The following is a 13,807-nucleotide window of genomic DNA, read 5'->3' as shown; positions in this document are numbered from 1 at the left end:
GGGCTTCTTTGTGTTAATTCTAGTACCCAAAGCATATCAAAATATGCTTCTGATCATTTGTGCTCCCTGGCAAAGAAGACTTTCTGAAACCCCAGCAGCGTAGCTGAGAGTACAAGAGGCAATTTAATGCTGAGAGAATGAAATAATGTTTCCAGGTCCTGTTATCCTTCAGCCAGGAAGGAGTCCTGTACAGGGCAGGTGTGGAGATTAATGAATTAGACTAATTAAGGGCATCCTTGCAAATTAGTACTGGCCTAGCAGTTATCAAAAAAAAAAAAAAAAGCTTTGCCTTCTTCAAACCCAGATGGTGATCATAAATATAACTCACTTGAGTGGAGTTTACAACTAGTAACAAACGGGAATTACCTTTTAAGTGACCCAGAGCGTGACCTCAGCTCCTAATTATCTAACAGAAAGCCAGACTCTATTTCTTATATGATCATTTTCCTAAACTAGGAATTCTTCTATGAAGAATTTTAGAACCTCATGACTGTAAAGCCTTTGACCAAAAAAGTTTCTACCAGTAAAACCACCCTTCTCCTAGCAGGAAAGGCTATGTTCAGTAATAAGATCAACTTAGTCTCTAGGTTTGGGGTGCGGCCTTATAGGAGTTCTTCACTGAGCAAAGGCTAGTTCTGATCCATCTTTCCTCCAGCATCCATCCTCCTCTCCTGATGCCAAGCATAAATCCTATCCATTTCTTCATTGCTACTTCCACAGCCATTTATTCATTAATAACACACCCTGGTATTAGATGCTAAAGAAACAAAAAGAACAAGGCTCAGAATCTATTTGCAAGAATTCTGTAATCAGATTTCTGAATTTATCAAATAAAACAGCTTATTTCAAGCCCTTCCTAAATATCTGACTTAGGCTTTAGGGGGGGAAAAAATCCCTTGCCTCATGGAGACTATATTTAAGCAGGGATGACAAAGCAAAAAACCAAAAAAAAGTTGGGAAAATAAATACTATGTCAGATAGTGACATATGTTATGGAGACATGCAAGCAGGGGAATGGTTTAAGAGCTGCAGAGAGTAGAATTTCAACTAGAGTGGGCTGGGAAGCAGATGAGGAAGGAAGACACACAGAAGTCTGGGGGAGGGGCCTTCTGCAGGTTTCAGCCATCGTAGGGATATGGAGGGAAGGAAGAGTGTGCCAAGGTCAAGGGCGAAGGGAGAGTTGGTTGCCATGTAACCGTGCTGGTCCCAGAGGAAGTAAGAAAGTTTTGAGAGAGTGAATTAGTATAGAACGTGGTGGTCAAAGAGTGGTCCATACCAGCAACAGCAGCATCACCTGGGAGCTCATTGGAAATGCAGACACTCAGGTTCTATCTGAGACCTACTGGATCAGGAACTCCAGTGGGAACCAGAAACCTGGGCTTTCACAAGCCCTCCTGGCTGTGAATCAAGTTTAATTCTCAAGTTTGAGAATCCCTGGTGTGAAGGAAGCACAGAGCAGCATAGAGAGAGAGAGGCGGGGGAGGGGACAGACAGACTTGGAGGATGCGGGGGAAGGGACTTTGCAGTTTGGACAGTGCTAAGAAGCGGAGAAGGCAGTGGCACCCCACTCCAGTACTCTTGCCTGGAAAATCCCACGGATGGAGGAGCCTGGTAGGCTGCAGTCCATGGGGTCGCGAAGAGTCGGACACGACTAAGTGACTTCACTTTCACTTTTCAGTTTCATGCATTGGAGAAGGAAATGGCAACCCACTCCAGTGTTCTTGCCTGGAGAATCCGAGGGATGGCAGAGCCTGGTGGGCTGCCGTCTATGGGGTCGCACAGAGTCGGACAAGAGTGAAGCGACTTAGCAGCAAGAATGCAAAGCAGGGGACCTGGATTTGATCCCTGGGTTGGGAAGATCCCCTGGGGGAGGGCATGGCAACCCACTTCAATATTCTCCAGGTGAGAATATTGACACCAGGACAGACAAGCCTGGTGGGCTAGTCCATGGGGTCGCAAAGAGTCGGACACGACTGAGTGATTAAACACAGCATGCCAGAATGACAAAGATAAAAAGCCAGTTGGGATTCATGGTCCTCAAATTTTCATGTGAAATTCTATGGTCAATTACATCAGTGCAGGGACAGACCGGGGTTTTAGGTAGTTCCCCACCAAAACAATGAAACTGATGACTTAGGACCTCCATTCAGGAGACTTTCATCACAGCAGCCAAGGAAGCCATTGCAGAAGGGATAGATGCTTCCCAGGATGCTTATTTCTTAGTAAAAAGAGCAACCACTGCTGGGGGATAAGAAAGCTCCCTCCTGCCCTTGGAGTCACTCCTTTTCATTTAAATAAGACTATTTCCCCCTGCCCCGCTCTTGCCCTGTGTTTCAATCTCTGTCTCATGGCACTGGGAAAAACATGATCAAGTAGAGACCCAGTAACAGTGATTTTTTAAAAATAATATCTAGTATTGTCCAGCTCTCTCCCTCCCTCACTTCCAAACACCATGGGTGATCACGTATTTCAGATCTGCTGGCCACCATATCTGGGGAGCTTCTGTGCTGCTGTTCCCTCTCCCTGGTCTGCTCTGCCACAGATGTCCCCAGCTCATTCTCTCCGCTTCTCCAAGCCTCAGCTTGATTGTCATCTTTCCAGTGATTCCCTCATATTTAAAATTGCAGTGCCTCATCCAGCACTCCCAGTATTCCTTCTCCTGTTTTACTTTTTAACACACCGTATTTTACTTATATATTATGTCTATTGCTTCACTGAATGAGTCTTACCACCAGACTGTATCCTAAAATGAGAACTTTTATCAAAGTTTCTCCCTTATGTAGCCCAAGTACATAGAAAAATGTCAAGCATGTGGTAAGCCCTCAGTTAAAAATGTTTTAGAATGAATCAATGAGTCAGTAAATGTGTACTTGCTCCTTCCAGACATCATGTAAAAGAAAGGCTTTACATTCATCATCACTTTTAGCCTCACAGTACTCTTGGAAGATATGCATTATTGATCATCAATGAACAAACAAGGAAACTAAAACCCAGAGAGGTTAAGTAACTTGTCCAAGGTCACACAGCCAGTGGAGCCCAACTCCATTCGGTGCTATGGTGCCTGTTCTAAAACCATACCTTTGGGCCTGGGGCCTTTAATCCCAACCCTGTTGATTTATTCTGCTGCCCAGGAGTTCTTAACTCCCTTCTCTCTCTCTTTTTTTTTCTTTTTTGTGATGAGGCTGCATATGTTGACATGTTGCCATCTCTTCACTGGCATTTTAACTATTCCTGAACACCCTGCATGTCAAGAGAGGAAAGACCCATATGTATTTTGGATAGCTCAAGACTTCTGGGAAGCTGAAAGCTGGGTAAATGATAACCAAAAATACCTTAGAGTCTTTAACATTCTTTGAGTTAGTGAATTCCTCAGATGCTTTGAAAACTAATGAAATAATATCCATAAATTCCCTCAGTGGAGCTAGGAAGAGCCAGAAATACTCAGTCTCTAGAAGCCTAGCATGTAGATCTTTCTGAATATAGCATCCCATTTACTGATGTAGGCTTTTAAGCACACCCTGGAGTTAGGTTACCTTGGTTTTAAGAGATTTATCATGAAACTTGGGCCTATCTCACCTGGTCTCGGACACAAATGCTGATGCTAACGGCCTTCTCTAGTTGGATATTACATGCCGGAAAACACCTTCTCGTCATCACTGTTCCTCAGCAGAATGTCACCACCAGGGCCGGAGCCTGGGATGCTATGTCCCATCACCAGAAATAAGAATAGACTGACATCAGTAAAAGGGAGAAGGAACCCCAGACCTCCCTGTCGGGGCCCTGATCTCATCACATGCGTTTTCCTCTATAGGTCATCCTTCTCTAAGTGCGCACTCCCTGTCTCCCATTGAACACAGCACAGCTCTTAGGATAGTCCCTCTGCTTCTTTCCATCCCTACTGCAGAAATGACAGACTTCCTGCATATTGACTCAACTCTTTCTCATGTAGCATCTATGGGTCAGCCAGGAAAATGTCCTCTGCCAGAAGTAATCACTCCAGAAAACATCCCCCAAGACCCTGCCTCCTGCATGTTAAATTGGTTAAACACTGCCATCCCCTGAACATTGATACAAGAGAGCAATGGGAGATAGATAACATTTTCAACCCTGACTCCAGCCCACACGGGCTATGCAACCTTGGGCAGACAACCTGGCCTCTGTGACTGTCCTCATTTGTAGGACAAGAACATTCATAATCATTGTGCAGTGCTCGTGTGAGGATTAGAATTCATAGGTGTAACGTTCTTGGCAGTCAATAGGCTGTTAACAAATACCAGAGCTGTTTATAATCTATATAATTTTATTTATATTCTTTATATTCTATTAATATATAACAAATAACAGAGATCTTTATAGTCTAAATCACTGTCCACTTTATTTCTTGGTCTTATTTTAACAACCTGATAATTTTAAAGTCCTGAAAATCCAAATGAATTTCTGGACTAAAATTATTTTTATTGCAGCTAAAGATGCTGGTTACAAGGGTTTAACTGCTAATGGGTTGGTATAACCTGGTCTAGAGATACATCACCAGAAACCCTCCCCCAAAATAGACTCAAATGACTCCCAAAGTCATGAATTTCACCCATTGAGCTAACATTTTTGAATCTATTACAGTGTCTAGCCTTATTCTGGACTTCCTTGGCAGCTCAGATGGTAAAGTGTCTGTCTACAATGCGGGAGACCAGGGTTCGATCCCTGGTTTGGGAAGATCTGCTAGAGAAGGAAATGGCAATCCACTCCAGTACTATTGCCTGGAAAATCCCATGGACAGAGGAGGCTGGTAGACTACAGTCCATGGGGTTGCAAAGAGTTGGACATGACTGAGCGACTTCACTTACTTACTTAGCCTTATTCTGGCCACTCAGGACACTAAAGAAGTAATATCTGGCTCCTGGACAATGAGCAGGATAGAATAAAAAATGAAATCACTGCAGTGTTTGGGCAGAGGTAAAAATTGTAGTCATTCCAACCCAGGAAACTCACAATGATGGCTCTGTCGTTACCAGCAGCCTTGAATTCATTTGAAATTTTGACAAGGAATCAGGGCCTTTTGGCCAACAGGGAGTCAGGTAGGCAAAGTCTGACTCCGAGGCCTGAAGAGCTTGGCTTCTCCGTCCCCAGATTTATCTCTGGGTCCAAGACAAAGCATTGCTTTCCCAGTAATCAGTTCCCAGCCGTTTAGGAAGGAAGTGTGAACAAATGTCCTTTCTGACAGGTTTAAAGAGAAAGTATTTAATGATAAAGTGCTTTGAGCTCCCCAGGAAAGAATGCCAAGACTACACAAAATCACTGCCACTCTGCCACATCACCAGCTTTGGGCTTATCAATGCATACCCTGGAGGCAGAAATCTAAGGGGTATAAATTAAAGCAAAAGATCACTCGTTTGGAACTGTGGAATGCACTGGATTCAATGGACATGTCAGCACACATCCAGCACCGCAAGCTTGCCTTCCCAGCTGTCTGGGTGGCCCTAGCAAAGGAACTGCATTCCTGTGGCCACAGAGTCAGGTTCCCTTTGGCACTGCAGCTACTCCAGGTCTTCATGTAGCTGGAACCATGACCTGGCCGTGCCTCACTTCATCCCTGAGCCACATGCTGCTCCCCACTGCTCAGGGCTTCCACACTGCTTATGCAGAATCCCATTTGTACCCAAACTATGTGGCCTAGAGGTGCAGGGGAGTTAATGTCTCCCAGGGGCAAGTGTGAAAGTCCCGTGGACTGATCCTGGATGGGAGCTGGATGTAAAGTCTTCTTCCTTTTTCCCTGTGGAGGGACTGGTGGGAACCGGGTAGCTTCATACATCCTCTCCTGCAAAACCACCATCAGTTCCTTAGAGCAATTTCTAATATTTTACTCTGCCTCCTTTCTTGCCTCATTTCTCTCTATCCTCCCTTCTGCTTCCCTGGGACTGCATTTGCCAATACAGTATCAATCTATGAGCTTCTGCCTCCGGCTCTGTATTTTTAGGAAACATGGGTGAAGACAAAGAAAATTATCACTGCAGTTCACCTTAGAGTGATTCTGTTTGAAGCCTTTCATTTTATAGACAAGAAAACTGAAACTTGATGGAGCAGAAATAAAGTAAATTACTCAAACCATTTTTCTCCAGGCTTTAGGTTGAGTATTCTTTAAGTATCAAACACACACACATATACACATGCATATATATCCAAATACACACTTATATGCATATATACACATACATGCTTATATTTATAATCATTTATATATATATATACACAAAAGTGATTTATATGTATATAAATATATACATATATATATATGTATATATATATAGGCTTTCTCAGAGAAGGCGATGGCACCCCACTCCAGTACTCTTGCCTGGAAAATCCCATGGACAGAGGAGCCTGGTAGGCTGCAGTCCATGGGGTCGCTCAAAGTCGGACAGGACTGAGCGACTTCACTTTCACTTTTCACTTTCATGCATTGGAGAAGGAAATGGCAACCCACTCCAGTGTTCTTGCCTGGAGAATCCCAGGGACAGGGGAGCCTGGTGGGCTGCCGTCTATGGAGTCGCACAGAGTTGGACACAACTGAAGTGACTTAGCAGCAGCAGCAGCAGCATGGGCTTCCTAAGAGATGCTGGTTCAATCCCTCATTCAGGAAGACTCCCCTGGAGAAGGGTGTTGCAGCCCACTCCAGTTTTCTTGCCTGGAGAAGTCCCATGGACAGAGGAGGCTGGTGGGCTACAGTACACAGGGTCACAAAGAGTCAGACACAACTGAAGCAACTTAACGTGCGTGCACACACACACACACCCCGACACACACATATATAAAATCTTATTTATGTGCCTTTTCTCCCCTTGTCAGAAATAGCAGACAAGATCTACAATCTCTTCAATGGCTATACCAGTGGGAAGGAGCAGCAGACGGCCTACAACACGCTTCTGGATCTGGGCTCCCCAACTCTCCATCGAGTCCTCTACCACTATAACCAGCATTATGAGAGTTTTGGAGAATTCACCTGGCGGTGTGAGGATGAATTGGGCCCCAGGTAATCAATAAGCTTCATCGTCTCTTTTATAGACCTCAGCTCTTGGAAACGTTGTACCTCTTCCACTATAGTACTGCCTTCATGAATTTGCAGATATCCTGGATGAGCCTAGGTGCCTGGAGAAGTAGGTCCCATGCTTTTAGGCAGCTCAGTTCATACAGATTCGTTATGGATAAGCTGTATTAAGGAGTCAAGTCATGGATGCATTTCCTGAACTCTGAAAAAAACCTTTGCCCTTAAGCTGTTTTACCCATTCTTTATCATGCTGATGCAGCATTCCAAAGGCTAAACTGTAGGAGCCAAAAGCTTAGTCTTTTGAAAGAAAATTAGAAATTTTATTGAAGGGGTTATCCAAAAAATTCATTGTATATGAACTTTGCAGGTGTTATGTGCATATACAGATTTATTTTTTAAATTAGTTGATCAGTTAATTTTTATTTTTGGCTGCACTGGATCTTCGTTGCTTTGGGAGGGCTTTCTCACGTTGCAGAGAGCAAGGACTGCTCTTCCTCGCAGCGCGCGAGCTTCTCGTTGCGGTGGCTTCTTCTGTGGCGGAGCACGGGCTCTAGGGCATGGGCCTCAGTAGTGGTGGCACAAGGACTTAGTTGCCCCATGACACATGGGATCTTCCTGGGCCAGGGATCCAGCCGGTGCCCCTTGCACTGGCAGGCGGATTCTTAACCACTGGACCACCAGGGTAGTCCGTACAGATATATTTTGAGCTAAATTCTGTGTTCTCTTGAAAGGCAGAGTAGGGATAGCCAATGACCCACCCTGGCATCTAACTTGGCCAAAGTTAGGATAATGTAGTGTTTGTCAAACCACCGTGGCCCCGAGGCTACAACTTCCTAAACTTCCTCTGCTTTTAGGTTATATAACTCAAGAGATAGGTTATATATACCAAATCAGATTGATTATATTCTTTGCAGCCAGAGATGGAGAAGCTCTATACAGTCAGCAAAGCAAGACCTGGAGCTGACTGTAGCTCAGACCATCGGCTCCTTATTGCAAAATTCAGGCATAAATTGAAGAAAATAGGGAAAACCACTAGGCCATTCAGGCATGACCTAAGTCAGATCCTTTGTGATTTTACAGTAGAGGTGACACATAGATTCAAGGGATTAGAGCTGGTAGACAGAGTGCCTGAAGAACTATGGATGAAGGTTCACAACATTGTATAGGAGGCGGTGACCAAACCCATCTCAAAGAAAAAGAAATGCAAGAAGGCAAAGTGGTGTCTGACGAGGCCTTACAGATAGCTGAGAAAAAGAAGAGAAGGGAAAGGAGAAAGGGAAAGATATGCCCACTGAATGCAGAGTTCCAGAGAATAGCAAGTGGAGATAAGAAAGCCTTCTTATGTGAACAGTGCAAAGAAATGGAGGAATACAATAGAAAGGGAAAATCTAGAGATCTCTTCAAGAAAATTGGAAATACCAAGGGAACATTTCATGCAAGGATGGGCACAATATAGGACAGAAACAGAAAGGACCTAACAGAAGCAAAAGAGATTAAGAAGAGGTGGCAAGAATATGCAGAAGAACTATAAAAAAAAAAAAGGGTCTTGGATAATCAAGATAGTGTGGTCACTCACCTAGAGCCCGACATCCTGGAATGTGAAGTCAAGTGGGCCTTAGGAAGCATTACTACAAACAAAGCTAGTGGAGGTAATGGAATTCCAGTTGAGCTATTTCAAATCCTGAAAGATGATGCTGTGAAAGTGCTACACTCAATATGCCAGCAAATTTGGAAACTCAACAGTGGCCACAGGACTGGAAAAGGTCAGTTTTCACTTCAATCCCAAAGAAAGGCAATGCCAAAGAATGCTCAAACTACTGCACAATTGCACTCATCTCACATGCTAGGAAGGTAATTCTCAAAATTCTCCAAGTGAGGCTTCAATAGCCTCACTTCAGCAAACTGAGAACTTCCAGATGTATAATCTGGATTTTAAAAAGGCAGGGGAACCAGAGATCAAATTGCCAACATCTGTTGGATCATAGAAAAAGCAAAGGAATTCCAGGAAAGCATCTCTACTTCTGCTTCACTGACTATGCTAAAGTGTTTGACTATGTGGATCACAACAAACTGGAAAATTCTTAGAGAAACGGGAATGCCAGAGCACCTTACCTGTCTCCTGTGAAACTTTTATGCTGAAGCAACAGTTAGAACTGGACTTGGAACAACAAACTGGTTCCAAATTGGGAAAGGATTACATCAAGGCTGTATATTGTCACCTTGCTTATTTAACTTCTATGCAGAGTACATCATGTGAAATGCCAAGCTGAATGATTCACAAGCTGGAACCAAGATTGCTGGAAGAAATATCAACAACCTTAGATACATAGATGATACCACTCTAATAGCAGAAAGCAAAGAGGAACTAAAGAGCCTCGATGAGGATGAAAGAGGAGAGTGAAAAGCCAGCTTAAAACTCAACATTCAAAAAACTAAGATCATGACATCCAGTCCCATCATTTCATGCAAATGGATGGGGATTGTGGAAACAGTGACAGATTTTATTTTCTTGGGCTCCAAAATCACTGTGGATGATGACTGCAGCCATGAAATTAAAAGATGCTTGCTCCTTGAAAGGAAAGCTATGACAAACCTAGATGGCATATTGAAAAGCAGAGATACCACTTTGCTAGCAAAGGTCCATATAGTCAAAGCCATGGTTTTTCCAGTAGTCATGCATGTATGTGAGATTTGGACCATAGTCATGCCTGGATGTGAGAGTTGAGCTGTGACGAAGACTGAGTGCTGAAGAATTAATGCTTCTGAACTGTGGTGCTGGAGAAGACTTTGAGAGACCCTTGGACAGCAAGGAGATCAAACCAGTCAACCCTAAAGGAAATCAACCCCGGATATTTATTGAAGGACTGATGCTGAAGCTCCAATATTTTGGCCACCTGATGCTGACTTATTGGAAAAGACCTTCATGCTGGGATTGAGGGCAGGAGAAGAGGGTGACAGAGGATGAGATGGTTGGATGGCATCACCAACTCAATGGACGTTAATTTGAGCAAACTCCGGGAAATAGTGATGGGCAGGGAAGCCTGGCATACTGCAGTCCATGCGGTCGTAAAGAGTTAGACAGAATTTAGCGACTGAACAAAAACAACAACTCAGATAGAGTTCTTGGCAAGAGAGGAATGGGGGGAATGTGTAGAGTCCCCTTTCATCTGTTCCATTCATCATGGCTGTGCACTGCTGCTCTGAGAAGAGAAGATTTCCCTGGCAATAATGGAATTTTCAGATAGACACAGTGAAGAGGCTTTTCGTGTAGAATGTTGGGACTTCTATGTTCCCAAACTATGTAAGAGTTCATAAACGAGCAAAAATAAGGCAAGGAAGGAAAGAAGGAGGGGAGAGAAGAAGGAAGAGAAAGAAAAAGAAGAGAAAATAAATGAAGAAAATCAACATAGTAGTATCCTTTGGCACTCAGAATTCTTGCTGTCCTGCCAATGAGATGAACAAAGGTATCACCCAGAGGTTATCCCAACCATCTGGCCTCTCATCAGACTGAAGGGTGACTTGGCCTCACGGTGCCTCTTGTGACCTGAAATTATAAACTCTCTTAGGAGACCCTCATGTAGGACATCTGTCCTCCACCACCTATTCTCTTACTTTTGAAGGAAGGAGAGAATTTAGGATTATCTTCCTAAAATAAAATGATTTTATGTGTAAGATCAGGAAGAATCTTTTGGCATTCCGTAAACTATTTCCTGAAATTTATGAAGGTTGATAGTCCTTGGGTAAACAGATGCCATGGCTATGGATGGGATGCAGACAGCACTATATAAGGGCCTTTTAATTTGTTTTGTCTCAGTTTTGGTAAAAAGCAAACCCTGGGTTAGAAAGTAGATACATGTTAAGAAATATCTTCCTTGTTCCATACCTTACCCTTACTCCTGCCCTCATTATTACTCATAATGGGTATCATCCCTTCTCTCCAGCTCTGTCCCCCTTTCCCTCTGTGCTCGCTGCTTTCCTTTTGGTTTCCTGCTCCCTGCCTTCTTCTCTCTGACATTTGTGGAGTGTGCATATATGCAGTTCTTTGTCAGGAAATGTAAATGTCACAATTTGAGTAGCACTAACCTTGCATGCATCATCTCGATGGAAGGCAGTATGGATTGCTTTTAAAATTTCTCTCTTGTAACTCAAGAGTCAGAAGGAAAATTGATTAATGAAAGTGAGCAGGGGAAAAAAAAGTAGATCTCACTGTAAAGTAAGGCCTGCTGCTGACTTGACACTCTTCTCAAAACTCTTCCCAGAAGATTCTCTCATGTGTAATATTGGGTTTTCAAGGCTATATATTTGGGGGAAATTGTAGTTTCATTATCCCATGGAAAATAAAATTTTATTTTTCAGTGTTATGGATCCGAGGGAGAACCACAGGAAACAACAAGTCTCTTGCCTTGAGATGCATCAACCCACTTTCGAGTTAGCTGTGAGAATGAATAGAAAAGGGTCGGTGGGTACATGTGTCCTGCAAGCAAGGAGAAAGGGTTGGTTCAATTCAATCCAGTTGCATCCAAATTCATGGAGGCCTCCAGATTGAGTTGAGAGTTGAACTATCTTGAGGACAGCATTGGTTGCCTCACTCTTAAGAAAGAAGAAAGCTGCAGGCTCTGAGATAGTCAAGGGCAGACCCAAATTAATTATTTTCTTTTTTTAAGCGAGTGATGATAATAGCCACAAAACTCCATGGGCTAATTGAATCCATTTGTTTGAAAGAATGGCTAGGATGTGTTCCTTTATCCATCTCCTCAAGATGCAGATGCAGAGGCTGCCCTTCGGTCTTCCTTCCCTCGCCCTTCATCCACCTCCCAAGAATGTGTCAGCAGCTAATGACATGCAGCAGGACAGATTAAGAGGAAGGCCACCAAAGACCCTGTTGCTGACGGCTTTTGGAAAGGCTGCTTGGCCAAACGGCAGAGGCTGATGGGCAGAGGAGAGACAATCTGAATAAGATGTGACTTAGTGGGCAGAGTGTTTATTTGATTTTCTCTGACCCACCACTGAAGTGGGAGAAGATGCAGCTGGCCCCCGATGACCTCACACTCCGACGGCCCCTTGACTTTGCTGCCGCAGCTCAATACCTTGCCTCCAACATCATCCCCCCTGCAATCCCTCACTTGCCCTCCTAGGAATGCGGTGAGCTCACCCCTGTTGTGCTCAGAGCCAGGACGGAAGAAGAGGCTTGAAATGAACGTGCTTCTTGTTCTTGAGAGCTCATTCTAAACTCAACGTGTAAACTTCCAGTTTCTGGAGAGAGTTGTGGACTGAATTAGAAAAGAGATGATTCCTCCCATGTAAATACCGCAAGGGGTCCTGCTCCCTGAGCTTTCCAGAACAGATTTTACAGCTTTGCATGGGCTTGTTGGAATAAGAGACTATTCCTTCATGGGTCTCTGGTCACCCGTGGGTTTTGGAAGAAGGGAAAGAACAGAGCTAAATGAAGGGGACCCCATTCCTTCATTTATTCCTAAGTGTTCAGAGTCAAAGCCAGTGTGGGCTGAAAACTGGTTATCAGGGGGTCCTGTCTCTAACATCAGAAGTAGAGGCCAGGGAGAAGCTATACACCGATTAACAAGATCGTGGTGACAGCCAGCTTCCCCGGGCTACATGCAGGATCCCACTCTCTATTCTTAGCCCGGTGGGATCACTCCTTTCTAGCATGTGTGAACCTGGGGAGACCTTGCCCTCCTCTGTCTGGTTCTCTGGTTCTGGTTCTGGTTCTCTGGATCTGCAACAGCTCAGGTGCTATCTCATCACCTCCTTGTCTTCCTGCTCTTTGGATGGGGGCCTCCTGACTTTAGAGGGGGATTACAAAACAGAGCAGGCACTCACCTGGGGATTAATTAGGTGATGTGTGCTACTGAGAGTCTGCATTTTCCCAAAGAATGACCCTGTGTAGTATGCACTGAGGACTTTATTGTTGGCGCCCTTATCACACTATAATTACCTTCAGACAGGCATAATTAGTTACATTTGATATCCCCCGAGTGCAATATATTGGCTGCTTCTACTCAGTTCAGAAATAGCCTTGAAAAGGGAAATATCCAGTCAAACATATTATGTTTGTCATTTAATGATGATAAATTACTGGCTTTAAAGTAAATTGATCTGACTTGCCTTTCAAAACTGACAACTCCATGGTTTTAAGAGGGCATGAATTTCTAAAGTATTAGTCATTTTTTCTTATTTGTCCTCATTGCGTTTTGTTTCTTTGTTTCATCTCGGTGCCCTACTTTGCTCACCCGGCCTTATTAATTAATTATTTCACTCATTCATTTTTCCCTTACTTATGTTTTTTTATTGGAGGATAATTGCTTTACAATATCGTGTTGGCGTCTGCCATACGTCAACATGAGTCAGCCACAGGTATACATATGTCCCCTCCCTCCTTAACCCGCCCTCCCATTTCCCACCCCATCCCACCCCTCTAGGGCATCATTCCACAGAGCACTGGGTTGAGCTCCCTGTGTTACACAGCAATTCCCACTGGCTATCTATTTTCCATATGGTAATGTATGTTTCCATGCTACTCTCTCCGTTCGTCCCACCCTCTCCTTCCACCCCCACTCCCATGTCTATAAATGTGTTTTCTAGGTCTGTGTCTCCATTGCTGCCTTGCAAATAGGTTCATCAGTATCATCTTTCTAGATTCCATAAGTAAGCATGCATTAATATACAGTATTTGTCTTTCTCTTTCTGACTTGCTTCACTCTGTGTCATAGGCTCTAGGTTCATCCACATCATTAGGACTGACTGGAATGCATT

General features: G+C 43.8%; 1 protein-coding gene across 2 annotated transcripts in view; it reads left to right on the top strand.

Annotated features, from left to right (window-relative positions):
- The window catches only part of ASTN1 (astrotactin 1), a 356,850-nt gene that overhangs the window by 338,056 nt on the left and 4,987 nt on the right, over positions 1-13,807 (top strand). For both annotated transcript variants that reach the window (XM_061383286.1, XM_061383285.1), the window contains one exon: positions 6,838-7,021. In XM_061383286.1, coding sequence (XP_061239270.1) covers positions 6,838-7,021 — 184 coding nt within the window. The remainder of the gene's footprint in view (positions 1-6,837; positions 7,022-13,807) is intronic.

The sequence above is a fragment of the Bos javanicus genome, chromosome 16 (genome assembly GCF_032452875.1).
Source record: "Bos javanicus breed banteng chromosome 16, ARS-OSU_banteng_1.0, whole genome shotgun sequence".
Classification (NCBI taxonomy): Eukaryota; Metazoa; Chordata; class Mammalia; order Artiodactyla; family Bovidae; genus Bos; species Bos javanicus.
The sequence above is the reverse complement of the archived record's forward strand: the minus strand, read 5'-3'. Positions and strand labels throughout refer to the sequence as shown.